The sequence below is a fragment of the Salmo salar genome, chromosome ssa19 (genome assembly GCF_905237065.1).
Source record: "Salmo salar chromosome ssa19, Ssal_v3.1, whole genome shotgun sequence".
Taxonomy (NCBI): domain Eukaryota; kingdom Metazoa; phylum Chordata; class Actinopteri; order Salmoniformes; family Salmonidae; genus Salmo; species Salmo salar.
This window is the reverse complement of record NC_059460.1, coordinates 28540184-28556847: the sequence shown is the minus strand read 5'-3', so window position 1 is coordinate 28556847 and position 16664 is coordinate 28540184. Positions and strand designations below refer to the sequence as shown.

Here is a 16664-nt window from a genome sequence, read left to right as displayed (position 1 = left end):
ACTTCTTTGTCAAAGATAATAAAACTAAAACACTTTAGTAAATACTACTGTAATGTACCCAAAAACAGTACAGTAAATAATACAGTATACTACATTCCGCAAAAATACTACAGTAATTACTAGAGTATATACTACTATTTTTTTTACTACAGTATGTATACTATAGTAAACTTTAAATACTACAGTAAATAATACAGTATACACTGTAGTCTGCAAAAAACACTACAGTGAATACTATAGTATTTTTTACGTAGTTTTTTATGTGGGTATATAGGGAATGGGGTGCCATTTGGGACATACCTAATGTTTTCAATTGAATGCAGATGAACTCATGAATTGAATGAAAAATATTCAAAGTGATTGATGGTGATGATGATGAATATAAGAAATAAGAGCATGGTTCTCTGACAACAGGAGCATCCCTGGTGAGTATCGAGGATCCCTTGGAGGCCAGCTTCATCCAGGAGAACCTTGAGCTACTGCAGGATGGATCCAAGTCCTTCTGGATCCGCATGTACAAGAGCCACGAAGGTCAGTATCTATGGTTCCAAAATTCTGGTAACTTTCCCAATAAGGATTTCTGGAAAACCATTTTTTTTTTTTATTACCGGAATTTTGCAACCCAATCAGTACCTCTTACTGACAACCCATAACATTAAGCAGGCTACTTAAGCAAAAACCCTGTGCCCTCGAATATGAAACATTTTTAACTAGCAAAATCACTTTCAATGAACAAAGTGCAAGTACCTGTCTCTTGCAATTCAAAGATTATGTCCCAATTTCTGAACCTTGTTTATCTATTAATAGTTGTTCAATGACAATGAATCCCCCCTATCAAAGGATATTGGTTTGACCCCAGGGGCGGTCGATGCCGTTTGAGATGAGGGAGGACAATATATTTTTTTATTAGTCTTATTTCTATTACAGCATGTTGGATGACTGTTATTCATATTCCATTCACCGAGTTCAATGTAACATCAATAAGTTTAGGCTACTACATGATACTCAAATGTTCCCTATACCCATCATGAGGTTGCTAGAACCTAGCCTACGAATGAAAGTTTACAACGTACAGTGGGGGAAAAAAGTATTTGATCCCCTGCTGATTTTGTACATTTGCCCACTTACAAAGAAATTATCAGTCTATAATTTTAATGGTAGGTTTATTTGAACAGTGAGAGACAGAATAACAACAAAAAAATCCAGAAAAACGCATGTCAAAAATGTTATAAAATGATTTGCATTTTAATGAGGGAAATAAGTATTTGACCCCTCTGCAAAACATGACTTAGTACTTGGTGGCAAAACCCTTGTTGGGAATCACAGAGGTCAGACGTTTCTTGTAGTTGGCCACTAGGTTTGCACACATCTCAGGAGGGATTTTGTCCCACTCCTCTTTGCAGATCTTCTCCAAGTCATTAAGGTTTCGAGGCTGACGTTTGGCAACTCGAACCTTCAGCTCCCTCCACAGATTTTCTATGGGATTAAGGTCTGGAGACTGGCTAGGCCACTCCAGGACCTTAATGTGCTTCTTCTTGAGCCACTCCTTTGTTGCCTTGGCCGTGTGTTTTGGGTCATTGACATGCTGGAATACCCATCCACGACCCATTTTCAATGCCTTGGTTGAGGGAAGGAGGTTCTCACCCAAGATTTGCCAGTACATGGCCCCGTCAAATGATGCGGTGAAGTTGTCCTGTCCCCTTAGCAGAAAAACACCCCCAAATCATGTTTCCACCTCCATGTTTGAAGGTGGAGATGGTGTTCTTGGGGTCATAGGCAGCATTCCTCCTCCTCCAAACACGGCGAGTTGAGTTGATGCCAAAGAGCTCCATTTTGGTCTCATCTGACCACAACACTTTCACCAGTTGTCGTCTGAATCATTCAGATGTACATTGGCAAACTTCAGACGGGCATGTATATGTATTCTTGAGCAGGGGGACCTTGCGGGCGCTGCAGAATTTCAGTCCTTCACGGCGTAGTGTGTTACCAATTGTTTTCTTGGTGACTATGGTCCCAGCTGCCTTGAGATCATTGACAAGATCCTCCCGTGTAGTTCTGGGCTGATTCCTCACTGTTCTCATGATCATTGCAACCCCACGAGGTGAGATCTTGCATGGAGCCCCAGGCCGAGGGATATTGACAGTTATTTTGTGTTTCTTCTATTTGCGAATAATCGCACCAAATGTTGTCACCTTCTTACCAAGCTGCTTGGCGATGGTCTTGTAGCCCATTCCAGCCTTGTGTAGGTCTACAATCTTGTCCCTGACATCCTTGGAGAGCTCTTTGGTCTTGGCCACGTGTAAGTCTATAGAAGGGGGTGAGAACCACGAGCCTCGTAGGTTTTGTATTGAAGTCAATGCACCCAGAGGGAGGACGGTCCTCCAACTACACGATGGTGCTACCCTACAGAGTGCTGTTGAGGCTACTGGTAGACGTTCATTGCAAAACAATGTGTTTTAATCAATTATTTGGTGAAGTGAATATATTTATAGTTGTATCTAAAAAGGATAACTTTATTAATGTTTCACTATTTAAATTGTTCTGAAATTCACAGTGAGGATGGTCCTCCCCTTACTTCTCTGAGGAGCCTCCACTGTTTGACCCATTGTTCTTGGCTCAGGTGACTGGGTGTGGATTGACAACAGTGTGGTGGACTATACTATACCATCTGCAAAACAGCCAAAGGTGAGTCGGACTCAGCAGATAAAGTCCGGTATTTAAGATGGGATGATATCAGAGTCATTATTCAAATTATTCTGTGTTGATGTTTGCTTAGAATTGTCTTGCATTTATGTTGTCTGTACATCTTTATCTCTTTCTTTTGCAGTCATCACACCAAAAGAGAAGCAACAAGTTGCTGGTGGGTGTCTCATAGCAGATATAATTGGCTAGAGAAAAGCGTGACAAATTCTGTAGTTGTGACAATCAAATCAACCATTTTCTGGCTCTTGGGTACAGAGCCCTCCCCATTACTGGGGAAAATGCTAAACTAACCCAAGATCAGCATCTAGGGGCAATTTCACCCTATTCCGCTTTCTGTACATTATAAATAAACCAATCCCACCAACAATTCACCCAATAACACTGGGATTTTCTGACTGTCCTCCAGCTCCCCTAGTGGAGAAAGCTCCCCATGGATATGACAACATCGCTGTGGCCGTCGTCTTGGTGATAATCATTGTGGTAGGACTCGTTGCCGTCCTACTCCGCAAACGGATTACTATCCCCGTCCTGGGAGAGTGTATATTCCGCAACACCTTGTACTTCAACAACCCCACCCGCCAAACAACTACAGTGGACACAAAGGGCCTGGTGGCCAACATAGAGCAGAACGAAACAGCCATGATAGACACCAAGAACCACCAACGGGTGAAAACATTGTTAGGACGAGCTTTGGTATAAAACAAACTTTGGAGCACAAGAACAACAAGCATGCTGCTGTGGTCAGGCCTACCAACTCTGACCAACTCTAACCCAAACTGAGAGACTGCAACTAAATCTTTGTTCAATTTCTTGTTCTGTAAATAATGAGTGAACACTCGTGCATATCAGCATCATTTGTCAAGCATATATTCCAGATTTACAGCTAAAATTTTGCTAATGCAACCTCTGCACAAAATGTAGAATTGACGACATTACAATATAAAATAAACCATTTCTGTAATTTAGTTTAATTGAGTCCTGTACAGATCGGTTTGATGTGTAAAAATGAAGATCAAAATACAATCAATGTAATTTGCTTTGTTTTTGCAAAATTATATTGTAAATAGATGCCCAAAAAGAGAGAGAAATAAAGTTTTGAATTATACTTTTACTCACACTTCTGACTTACAGTGCATGCTAAATCAATACATACTGAATCAACAGGTTTTTAGGGGGTTAATGTAAATAAAATGGTCAGGTAGGGGTTTAATATGACACACAGTATTAAGAACTATATAATTGGACCTCAACTATAATGAAACACAGCTCCATCACTACACAAAAAAGGGTTCTATCTTGAACAAAAAATGGTTCTCCTATGGGGACAGCCAAAGGACCCTTTTGCAACTTTTTTTCTTAGCGTGTATGACGCAGATTAAAGAGGCTACTACACATACTGTATTTACTAGAACAGGAAGAGATGTAGAAGGGTCAAATTAATGTTACCATGACCACCACAAAGAGTCTCAGAAAGGAGAGCAGTGTGGAATTGAAGCTGTCCAAGCCTGTCAACCCTGTCCAACACCATAAAGGAAACACGGTGCCTCAAAACCCACTCAGTCATTACTGTCAGCAGGTCCTAAACGACACACTCCAGTTATGGCAACAACCTCTGAGAATATGAACAAACTTTATATCAAACACAGTCAGTCAGTCTGTCATTCAATCAATCAGTCACTGGCTCACTTAGCCAGTCTATCTGTCTGTCTGTCAGTCAATCAGTCAGTCATTCAGTCACTCTCTCAGTTACATTCAGTTACATGCAACGTAAGTTAATCTGCAAATAAAATGTATTACTGCTTTACATAACAGCAGACTGCTGTATATGGAACCGATGTGAAATGGCTAGCTAGTTAGCGGTGGTGCACGCTAATAGCGTTTCAATTGGCGACGTCACTCGCTCTGAGACCTTGAAGTAGTTGTTCCCCTTGCTCTGCAAGGGCCGCGGCTTTTGTGGTGCGATGGGTAACGATGCTTCAATGGTGGCTGTTGTCGATGTGTGCAGAGGGTCCCTGGTTCAAGCCCAGGTAGGGGCGAGGAAAGGGACAGAGGTTATACTGTTACATATATTCAGAGTGTGCCTACTGATTGCTCTGTGGCTCAGAGGGGGTCTCCAGCTTGCAGGAATGAGCAGTTCTCAGAACAGTGCTCTCTCAGGCGTCAATCATTCAACCAGACCACCTCCAACCCTCCACGCTCCTCTGCCTACCCCTCCTTCAACGCTCTCCCTCTCTCTCGCCCAACCCCAGCCTGTGGTGTGCTGCTCCCAGTGCCCTCATATTTGAAAGGAGGCAAGTTTCTCCATGGCAACCGGAGCCATCTAAGGCAGTGGCACTGGCAGCTAATCCTCAAGATATTACACAATTCTTACTAATTCTCAGTAAGAGGGTGCCCAAGAATTCTCCTCCAAACATCATAAACCCTTCCTCTCCATCCACCGGAGGAGGAAAACAACAACAGGTCTAGATACTACAGCTGCTGAAAGCTGGAGAGGGAACAACAGTAGGTAGGTCTCTTCATGTTTTATGATTTTGTTTTGTTCCATTTATTTCCAATTGTAGTTTTGGACGGGTATACAGTTTTATATCAGTTGAGTTTTACAGAAGTGTGTATTGTTCAGGTTTGTCTGACATGCATGGTACATGGTGCGTGGGAGGACGTTGGAGAGATATTGGAGTCTTGTGCAAGTGTTCAGAGGTAGCGTTGGCGTGCATGCACTTGTGCGTTTCATCTGTGATGACTCAGGGATCATACAGCATAAATACTTTGTATGTTGATGTCTGGGGAGCTGCTACAGGCATCTGGGACTGTTACACAGCATGCGGCTTCCTGTATTAGAATTCCTCCTATGCTCATGTTGTGGGATTCATCTGTAGCTATTCTGTAGCTATTATTATTGTTTAGATGTTTAATGGTAATCTGACTCATTTGTGAGCAGGTGGAGATTTAAAAAAAAAAAAAGTTACTTGAACTTCAATTTCTATACAGTAAGAGCTCGGGCTCCCGAGTGGAGCAGTGGTCTGAGGCACTGCATCTCAGTGCTAGAGGCATCACTACAGACACCCTGGTTCGATTCCAGGCTGTATCACAACCAGCTGTTATTGGGAGTCCCATAGGGCGGCGCACAATTGGCCCAGCGTCGTCCGGGTTTGGCCGGTATAGGTCGTAATTGTAAATAAGGATTTGTTCTTAACTGACTTGCCTAGTTAAATAAATAATGGTTTAATAATAATAAAGGAGTTCTAGCCTCTGTGCTCCTATAATATGGCTTAACTCTCTAATCTGCAACATTTTCTGTAGCCCTCTGAGGAATGTTGTTGCTCAGATGTGAAGCCAGAAGTTTCGAAAATCTGTCTGTCTGATCCTCAGTTAATAGCTCACACAGAGGGACGCTTTCCCCAAAATATTACACAAGTTACTGCTTTGGGTATCCACTCGGGCGGGTTTCTCTGGCCATTTTGCACTTGTATCATTACCAACATACTCTAGCAGGCTCTGTCCATATGGACCAATTACTGTATTTAAACTCAAAGCCCTTCCCTCCATGCTCTCTCCCCTGTCCCCTCTCTTTTTCTCCCCCTCTCACACCCTATCCCTGTCCCCAGTTCTCTCTCACTTGCTTGCACTTATTTCTTTGTTTTGGAGGACTGGGGGGCCAGAGCTCTAGGCTGACTGGTCATCCCTGTGTGGTGGTGACTAATTCGGGTGAAGGGTGCCCTGCCAGCCCTCCTGCCGGCCATCCTGAACTAGATTAGGCAGGTGGGCCCATTATTAATGCCTCCCTCAGCCTGGACACATTCTCTCTCCTTGCTTCTGGCCTCGCTAGGAACACTCATTTCTCTCACTCTCTCTTTCTCTGTCTGTCTTTCTGGCTCCTACTATCCCTGCCTGATAAAACATCTTTCTTCCTCTCTGTCTTTCCTGAACTCTTCGCTGCACTCTATCCTTCACTCTGCTTTCCTCTCCTCCTTGTCATCTCCCCATCCAGCCCTAAGTCGGTGGCAGGAGTCCCAGCAGGGAGATGGGATGCTCAGCTGGGGCCATACACTTCTGGGGCCATCACGTTGCTCCTTCTACACCTGTGTCTGCTGGGGAGGATTGTGGAGGGCCAGGCCCAGGAACAGAGCCAGGAGGGGGGCTACCTGCAGATGGCCAATATGGCCCTACCCCAGCTCCAGAGGGACCAGACAGGGGTTCTACTCTCCACTGTCCTCCATGCTGTGCACTGTGAAGAGCCGACTGGGGGATCGCAGGAGCTCTGTGACAGGGTAAGGCCTGGAAATTTTTTGGGCCTCAAACTGTTACTCTCTATCTGTTAAGGGTTTATATGCATAACCTACTAACTAGTGAAAATATGTAATAAGTAACAGCATAACTTCTCTAATTCTTTAAAATAGCAAATTGATTTGCACTTTCAGATTCCTTAAACAAAGCTTGGTAAAGAGACCCTTAAACCGAGATTTGGGCCCACACACCCATTCCACTGAATAGCAGGCTAGTGATCGCTTTGCAATGCAGTTAGCCACTGATTCCTTCCAAACCACTCATTGTTGAATTTGCGATTTCCAACTTGTTGTGTAATATTTATGTCCAATAGCCGATGAGCACCGATACGTTTTATCTATTATTTATCTTCATATGACAAGGATTAAAAAGGATTTGCCAGTAGATTGTCGACTTGATTCTTGATGATGACTGTAGCTAAGATTTTGAAAATATGATGTTGACATGATCAATAACTCTATGGCAGCACCCAAGGGGCTTGAATGTTTTAGCTCTACCCTTAGATTTGGCAGTGCTGTAGTGTCCCCATGAGTGACAGAACACTGAGACAATCACGGTGCAACTAAAGAACATTACCAACCCCTACACTCTGTATTTTCCGTTGGCTACCCCACTACAACAGAAAGCACTGAGCTAGGCTGAAACACCTGCATTTTGGAGCTGCCTTACTCAAGAAAGCAAAAAAGAGTTTGCGTTTTTATGGAGGCTTTATTAACTCAATGATTTTTAATATATTTTTTACATTGTTTGCAAACTGATATGTGACACGTATTAATGCCAAAATAACATGCAAAACAGGCTGTTTTCAGGCTGGTTGTATTGTTGCTATCTAGGTACCCCAGAAGTTGCGGTCGAACGAATAATGCCTTACTACCAACGTGGTATTGTAAACACATCGTTCGTGGCCAGTGTGTGCTTGTTTGCAGACTTTTTGTACAGTTTTGACAGTGCTACTGATACCAGTGGTGTCGCGTGGCTTGCACGTGCAAATTCATCACACACAACATTCTATAATAGAATTATTTGATGTGACAAATTATAAGCTTATTTGACACGTCAGATAGTGTTATTTGATGTGTATCTTTTTTGACACGTAAAGAACCAAACGGCATTCCATAATGATACTGTGATGTGACTTGCTAAATGCATAGCCTCTCCCTAACGTGTAATGTGAGAGGAAGATTTGCATAGCTAACGTTGCACTTGAAGCTAGGTTTGATCCCTGCTAGCTAATTTTAGCTAGCTATTTGGCTCATAATAAAGTAAACCTGACGACATGTTTGGTGCATGTTGCAAGCTTTTTTCAATGTTTGAACTCGAACTGGCTAACGATTGTAAGATCCCTGCTAAATAATCAAGCAAACTAGCTAACCCCCCAAAAAGATACCAACAATCAACAATATTATTGTGTACAGTATTTTCTGGGCCAAAAATTATAATGACAGATCACCAAATAAGGAGGCAGTGGTCAGAAACCAGTCCTGTTTCAAAGTAATGGAGGACATAACCACCATTGGAAATGTAATCAGTGCTGTTTGTGTCTTGTATGTTGTAAGGGGATTCCCCCCAATCTATGGACTACTTCTGGGCCAGGGTGAGTAATGCCAAACAGTCAGTGTGTATGGGACACCGTACAGGAAGGTATGACATCTGACATGTTTGGCAAGGTAGCCCCAGCACCACCAGAAAAAATGTTGATAGGTACAGTATCTATCGGTTGTGAATGAAAATAAAATATGGAAGACAAGTGTAATATTTGCATATTGTTATATTAGCAGAACACTGCGACAGTATTATGTGAAATATGGTTTATTCTACATGGAATTGTTACACTTGAAAGTTATCAAAACACTTTCTTTAAAATATCTACATACGTTAAGCAATTACATTCTTCTCATATTACTCTATAGGTCAGGGGTCTCCAACAGGTAGATCACGAGCTACAATCAGCTCTCAGCCCACCTATGAGTAGCTCTCAGCCCACCTATGAGTAGCTCTCAGCCCACCTATGAGTAGCTCTCAGCCCACCTATGAGTAGCTCTCAGCCCACCTATGAGTAACTCTCAGCCCACCTATGAGTAGCTCTCAGTCCACCTATGAGTAGCTCTCAGCCCACCTATGAGTAGCTCTCAGCCCACCTATGAGTAGCTCTCAGCCCACCTATGAGTAGCTTGCCAAACTATTCTGAAAGAGCATACACATTCCATGGATTCCACCGAAAACTGTCATAAACACATCTCACAAATATCAGCCACTGCAAGCTCCCTGCTGCTATCCAATCAAAGCCACATTATCACAATCCTACCCCTGGTTAGACACACTATTGGCTTAAAAAGCCAAACATAACAATATATCTGTCAATAAATAAATTTACAGCAATATCGCCCCTGACTATCAGTGTTGTGTTAATGACAACTGTCTTGTGGGTAGACAGAAAAGCTTTCCCCAGAATCTTCTCAATAAAATGTTAACTACATAGTAGGCCTACCTGACAGAATGATAGCATGCTTATTTGTATCAATCCAGTTCACATTTGTTTTGCAAACTCTGCCATGATGTGTGCAGTAGAGAAATATTGCAAGCCAAATACTATCACAACTCAAGGATATGACCCAGATGCAGACACAGGAGGTGGATAGTTTGGTTCTCAGAATATTTATTATAAACAAAGGGGCAGGCAAATGGCAGATTGAGGGCAGGCAGAGGTTCGTAATCCAAGGTAGAGTCAATCAGGGACAGAACGGCAGGCAGACTCAGGGTCAAGACAGGCAGAAAGGTCAGATCCAGGAAGACTCGAAAACAAGAACTAGAGAACTGGGAAACACACTGGTAAGACCTGACAACACAAGATGAACTGGCAAAAGACAAACAGAAACGCAGGTATAAATGTACTATTTGTGACTAAATAGAGTATGTAGTACACGTATTGGTGATAGTATGGATATAGTTAGTATGCCAAAAGTTCCCAGATGTCATACTACATTTGCCAAAATCCAAAGTATACAAGCAGTGGACACGATTTCCGTGCTTTTAGGGCCCATAATGCAATTCTTCATAAAATGGGCGTGGCTTCACAACATTTTCAGATTTTAAGAAAATGGCGGAAAATATGCTGCATAAGTCTGACGAGAGTGGATAAAAATTCATTGATTTAACTAATTATGACAAATGTTAAGAAAATGTTGAGCAATGTAATAAATTAATGACTTTACAAATAAGTTACGTCACACGTTATGTTGGCTCAGGGATTTGTTAACTATGCTAGCCTTACGAACTGCGTAGCATATCATTACAGCAGTTGCTTGTATGTACCATTAGTTGGCTACTAATACATCGAACTTGCCAGTATATTAACTATATGCTATCTAACTAACTACCCAATGTTTATTGACTTGGTTTCGTTGTGCGTTCTCAATGGACATTGTTAATGAAGTCGTTCGATGTCTAGCTAGTAATTTGTTAGCTATGCTAGCAAGAAGTTGTTTAGCAACGGCATCAACTTCCGGTAGATGCGCTAGTACACTCAACTGAAAGGATACTGTTTGTTTACAGTATACTGAAATAAAGTATTAGTATTTAGTATGTAGTGTATACTCATTAAGTATGTAGTATACAGTATGTTAGTATGGTATTTCGAACACAGCTATGGTGCCAAGCACAAGATCAAAACAAGGCGAGTCAGTCAGGAGGGGAGAAGTCCTCAACTTCAAAATGTTTTTCTCTTAGCTCTTAGCTTACCTCGCTGTACTCACTATTGCACTTGTTCGTTGTGATTGAATGGCAAAGACACAGACATCAAACCACATCCCCAAGACAACTATTGTCTGCCTTCAGTCATTCAGCATTTCTTAATGAGGATGATGAAAAATTTGACCAAATCAGGAAGTGCAGTCACCCTTTAAGGGCTTGACCCCTGTGCAGCACTCATGCTGAGTGGCTTTAGAGGTCAGTCAATTTGACAGGTTGGTCTCTGAAGTTTTTCGGGATAACAGTGTGTGTGTGTGTGTGTGTGTGTGTGTGTGTGTGTGTGTAAGAAGCACAGAATGAAGCTCTCAGTTGAACAGTGTATTTAGAAATTAGGAAAGCAACTAATTAATTGAAAACAGACTCTTATGACCCTGAAAAATGTGGGTTTTGTTCACCATTGACTTGTGCATTGAAAATATTTGCAAGGGTTAGTGCTTCACCCACTCTCGCCCCTGTGGATTTTTGTGTGGTTTTTGTGTGTGTCTGGCCAGGGCTGTATTCACACTAACACAAAGCCACTAAATGGGTAAAAGAGGCTTATTATCAGATGATGAAGGGACGGAAAGAGAAAAATATACATGTGAATTTAATTGCATTTCACAGGGGGACAGCACATTAGAGTACCTCGTAATTGATATCACCTCACAACAGAACAAATAATGTGATAAAGAACATGCATTGGATATTTAGCACAAACTGCTTTTAGTTCTATAATAAATGTTACTAAATGTAATGGAAAATGTAATCTACGTAATCCCCAAGGGGAAGGGGGGGTTCTAAACTGACACATGGAATTATAAAAAAAAAAAAAAAAATGATACTATGGATCATTTAGCTATTTGATTTTGCTTTAGCTCTGCCACCTACGAACATCGGTGGATGCAGTGGATTGAGACGCATCCAATGCAAAAAAAACCCAGACATCTCTAGCTTAAACTGTCAAACTTTGATGGGGATTTATTTAATTATGTTACTTAGATTGATGCACCGGTGCATCAATCAACAAAAAAAATTATATTTTTATCTGACCATTCTAGTAAAAATTGTTATAAATTGCTGAGTTGTAGTCACTTTCGAGGACACAAGCTCAAGTACACAGTACAAGTATGATACAAATATGAATATATGAAATATTTCCTATTCAACAAAACAGTATGAATAAGGCTTGAAATTACTTATATCAGGGTTCCCCAACTGGTGAGTGATTTTATTGGCAAATAAATGTTTTACTGATTTATTCTTGGACATAAAAGACTGTAAAAACACCAGCAAATCATCTCCAAGGGATTTGAATTTGGGAAATCTGTTCCAAAGTATTCCTACGCATAATAGTGATATATGTGATCGTATACAAGGTTTAAAATTATTATTATGTTTTAGTCAAATATATCTGTTTGGGCTTGTTGCGGTCAATTTGCAATCTACAAATTATTTCAAATTATGTTCTGGCCCCCTGACGATCCGCTCCAGAAAAAATTGGCCCGCTGCTAAATTCAGTTGATGATCCCTGACACATATGCTTCCAAATATAGCATAATCAAATTCTAAAACGGCTAACTATAAGATTTCACCTTCCTTATAACAGTAAAATACATATTTGTATGTTTAGTGTTAGAGAAAATGTGCATATTTTCTAAAGGTCTTTCTTGATCAAAACGTCTGCCCCCATCGCTGTGAACATCTCACAGAGCTTCCTGAACTTGCCGTTCATCTCATATTTATCTTGTCTGTCTATGACAAACAGAGAGTATTTTTCTTTAAACTCTATGAGTTATTTTAGATTAATGGCTATAAATTGATTTCTGAATGTGCTACCGAGATGATACCTCTCTCTCCTGCTGCACTATGATGTAATGATTGCAGGTATGTGCTTTGTCAGTGGCTGTGATGTAGGGTTCAGCCAGGAGTTGATGGACAGTCAGAAGAGGGAATGAAATGGTAGGAGGGACATTCTAGCTTCAAGTGGTGTCAGATTCCACATCCTATGTCACACAGGCTCAGAAAAAATACTCCTGTGTCCTTGGGAACAAGAGCTATTGCTCAATTCAAGCCATTTCGACCAACGTTATCCACAGATAGATTTATAATCGTAAATGTCTGTCCGAACCAGTACCAGAACCAAAATTAAGTCACATTTACTGATTTCTTATTAATCACTCTATCCATATTCACGTATGACTGATCAGTTTAATCTGGATTAAAATTAGTCACAGTAAATTCACTTGGGAAAGTCAATTGTACTGTAGTCATATCTGCCTGACTCATTTTGTAAGTTTCCAGAAGGTTTTACAGTGACAAGAAAAAGTATGTGAACCCTTTTGAATTACCTGGATTTCTGCATGAATTAGTCATAAAATTTGATCTGATCTTCATCTTAGTCACAACAATAGTGTGCTTAAACTAATAACGCATACATTAATGTATTTATCTTGTCTGTATTGAATACATAATTTAAACATTCACAGTTTCAGTTGGAAAAAGTATGTGAACCTCTAGGCTAATGACGTTTCCAAAAGCTAATTATAGTCCAATCAATGAGACGAGATTGGAGATGTTGGTTAGAGCTGCCCTGCCCTATAAAAAAACACTCACAAAATTTGAGTTTGCTATTCACAAGAAGCATTGCCTGATGTGAAACAACAAAAGAGATCTCAGAAGACCTAAGATTAAGAATTGTTGACTTGCATGAAGCTAGAAAGGGTTACAAAAGTATCTCTAAAAGCCTTGATGTTCATCAGTCCACGGTAAGACAAATTCCACATCCTGTGGTAACTCAACAAAACACAAGAGGTAATAACTCCTTATAACAATAACGGTTTCACTCTTCAGCATAACCAGCATGTCTATGTCTAAACGTTTGCTTTGGAAATCCATCTAAGTCATTCATTACAGTTTGTCATGATGGTGCTTATCTGTGGGTTCCCATTGGCTCTGGCTGAACCCGGACTAAAGTTGCATCGCAAATGGCACCCTATTCCGTACTTAGTGCACTACATTTGAGCAGAGCCCAATGGGTCCAGGTCAAACGTAGTGCACTATATAGGGAATAGGTTACCATTTGGGACACAGGATGAGCTGACTGTGCAGGTGGCTGATGGCTCATTGCCACAGAGTGACTGGAGACTGAGTCTCTTTTTCTCCGGCAGGGTCACGGGGGCCAGGGCCATTCCCATGACCTCCCCCTGGAGCACAACTGCAATGGCCACTCACAAAGGGGCAAGTCCGTCTCCACCATGCAGCTGGTGAGTCTGTTTGTCTCTATCTGGCACCCATACTCTACTCCAAAAGTGTAATTGGCAGCTCTTAAAAAAGAAATTCAGTGACTGCATCAATGGAGGGCAGAAGCTATATGGTATTAACCCTATTTCACTTCCTCAAATGAAAGCAGAAATAGATAACTCAATTGAAGGTGCAGCCTCACGCAAATGTCTCTTTTTAGGCTTGTTTGGAATTGTGAAAGGAAAACAGTGTTTTTTTTTAAGCTTTTGAGGTTTGTGCTTTGAAGATGGCAGACTGCAGTGGTATGACTGTGTTCCTGTTCACATGATTAAAATTAGAGCTTATAAAAAATAAAAAATAAAATAAACCCACCTGGTTAAACACAATTGTTGTTACAAAATGTGTCATACTTACCAGCCCTCATTGTCACAGACAAGACAAACCTGGAGGAGGTTTGGAGTGGGAGTAGCAGTCTTTATCTGACAATGTGCTGTCATCACTGTGTGGGGGTGGGAGGCTAATATAAAAGCACAGGAATTCTAAAGCGGTAGGCCTACAAGATTCACAATTATTTTGGCAAAATCTTGAACAGTTTGAGCTTTGATGTAGACATCTACAGAGTGTTGCATTGCAGGGAAAGTGAAGAGTGGTGTGGGTGGGAGTAAATGTGAAACAGACTATTGTGTAGGAGACCTTGATGCTGCTGTTGAATCATTCAGGCCTTATGCAGATAGTGTAGGAGGAGATAGAGAAACTGAACGGTTTTGGTCAACTTCCTCTAGACTGTTTTTAATATAGGCAGGGGGAACTGTGGTCACTGATTTGCTGATTTTGGTATGGATGGGAGTAATTACGTGTAATTGTAATGATGTGTATTGAAAGGGAAAATCCTATTAATTGTCGCTCCCCTACAGGGAACTGTGGAGAACTTAGAATGCACTGAAATCCCATCAGAGGAGCCTGAACCAAGAACCCTTACACATCAGACAAGTAAGTAAGATATTTCCTCATCCTCCTTTTTCATTCATCTTCACTCATTGTCCCACAGTTCTCTCCCTGTTTAATTTGATCCTGTTCTGTTTAGTTCTGTCCATTGTGTTGTGTGTAATTACTATGGCTAGGAAGCGTAGTAGATGAGCCGCCACACAAACAGGCTTTCTTTGTGTTCCCAGGACAGGGTATTCCTATACTGTCTGTGATGGTCATCGTGGGAGACAGCCTCCATAACTTTGGTGATGGCCTAGTGGTGGGGGCGGCCATCTCCTCATCCGCCGAGACGAGCATGGCAACCACCGTAGCCATCCTCTGCCACGAAATCCCTCATGAAATGGGTGAGAGGTCACAAGTCACAGAGCAGCGGCTCAAATGTCAAGGTTGTTGGTATGGGTTGGCAGTGTTGTTGTTCTTCTCTGGGTCCCTTTCTCAAACCAAACCAAACACGACTTGAGTAATTTGTGTCCCAGTTGCGAAGAACTGAAAACGCTGGTCCCAAATGACCTTAAATAGCATCTTCTTCTTCTTCTTTCTCTATCTCAGGTGACTTTGCGGTGTTGCTCAGCTCAGGTCTCTCTGTGAGGAATGCAGTGATGATGAACTTACTCAGTGCTCTGACGGCCTTTGTCGGCCTCTTCGTCTCAACAGAACCAGAGATCCAGCAATGGATCTTTATAGTTACCATAGGGATCTTCCTCTATCTGTCACTGGTAGAGATGGTGAGACTGGGCTACTGCTGTTCTTAGTAAAACACAGTGATAGGTATGGACTGGAGTTTGACCAGACCGTGTCCCCCCCGATCAGTCAGCTCACACAGTCAAGAAAATCTTCTGGCCCTATTGATAGGTAATAGATTGTTACAATTCACAGGAGACAAGGGATAGAGAGATGTGCCCTCTACTCAAACTCCCAAACCCTAATTTCTCTCTCTTCCTCCCCTTTCTCTCTTTCAGCTTCCAGAGATGAGTCGTGTGAAGACCAACAGGCCCAGTCTCATGTTCCTTCTGCAGAACCTTGGTCTCCTAATGGGCTGGGCCTGCCTCCTGCTCCTCACCCTGCTTGAGCACAAACTCAAGTTTTGATGACAGGACACACACGCAGGCACATCCTACTAATGGTATCTGCCATACAATATGTGTAATTGATGGCAATGTTGACAGTACTTTCTGGTCTTGCTTCTTATCATTTAGACATCTTGTTGATTATTATTACTATATATATTATTTACTGCTACTTGTCATAATTGTGTAAGAATTACACTAGAAGAAGGCATCGAACTGCCTATTTGAAATGCCACAAGGCATTTTATGCAAGTGATAGCGATATTAAAGTAAGGTGAATAATAGCTGTGACAAACAAATGTCATTTTTGATCCAGTAGTTACGCATCTGATTTGTTTAAATCAGATGCCTGCATGTGAGATTTAGGACATGCACACATTTTCTGTGTGATGATTTATTTAGTTTGATGTACTGTGTATCATAGGGCACATAGCTAGCTTACAGTATGTCTGGCACACCTACAGTCAGGTCCATAATTGTCATTGTCACGTCCTGACCAGTATAAGGGTTATTTGTTATTGTAGTTTGGTCAGGACGTGGCAGAGGGTATTTGGTTTATGTGGTTCGGGGTGGTGATTTTGTATAAGGGTATTTGATTTATGTATTCCGGGGTTTTTGGGCACTGTTCTATGTTAATGTATTTCTATGTTTAGGTTA

At 41.5% G+C, this 16664-nt stretch overlaps 1 protein-coding gene across 2 annotated transcripts; it reads left to right on the top strand.

Annotated features, from left to right (window-relative positions):
- The first annotated feature begins 4939 nt into the window (after positions 1-4939).
- LOC106578724 (zinc transporter ZIP12) lies at positions 4940-16664 on the top strand. 2 transcript variants are annotated; one of them, XM_014157851.2, is made up of 7 exons: positions 4940-5209; positions 6692-6971; positions 13881-13976; positions 14868-14943; positions 15126-15284; positions 15490-15665; positions 15900-16664. In XM_014157851.2, the coding sequence occupies exons 2-7, from the start codon at positions 6852-6854 to the stop codon at positions 16026-16028; spliced, it is 756 nt and encodes a 251-aa protein (XP_014013326.1). In that variant the 5' UTR covers positions 4940-5209; positions 6692-6851; the 3' UTR covers positions 16029-16664. The 2 variants fall into 2 exon arrangements, with proteins under 2 accessions (XP_014013326.1, XP_045558845.1); XM_045702889.1 differs by lacking the exon at positions 4940-5209 and having other exon boundaries at positions 6323-6971.

Bases quoted from the DNA above. Each gene is read 5' to 3' on its own strand.
- LOC106578724 (XM_014157851.2), top strand. From the start codon at position 6,852: ATGGCCAATATGGCCCTACCCCAGCTCCAGAGGGACCAGACAGGGGTT. The intron at 6,972-13,880 runs GTAAGGCCTGGA...TTTCTCCGGCAG, and splicing joins CGCAGGAGCTCTGTGACAGG to GGTCACGGGGGCCAGGGCCA. The intron at 13,977-14,867 runs GTGAGTCTGTTT...GCTCCCCTACAG, and splicing joins CCGTCTCCACCATGCAGCTG to GGAACTGTGGAGAACTTAGA.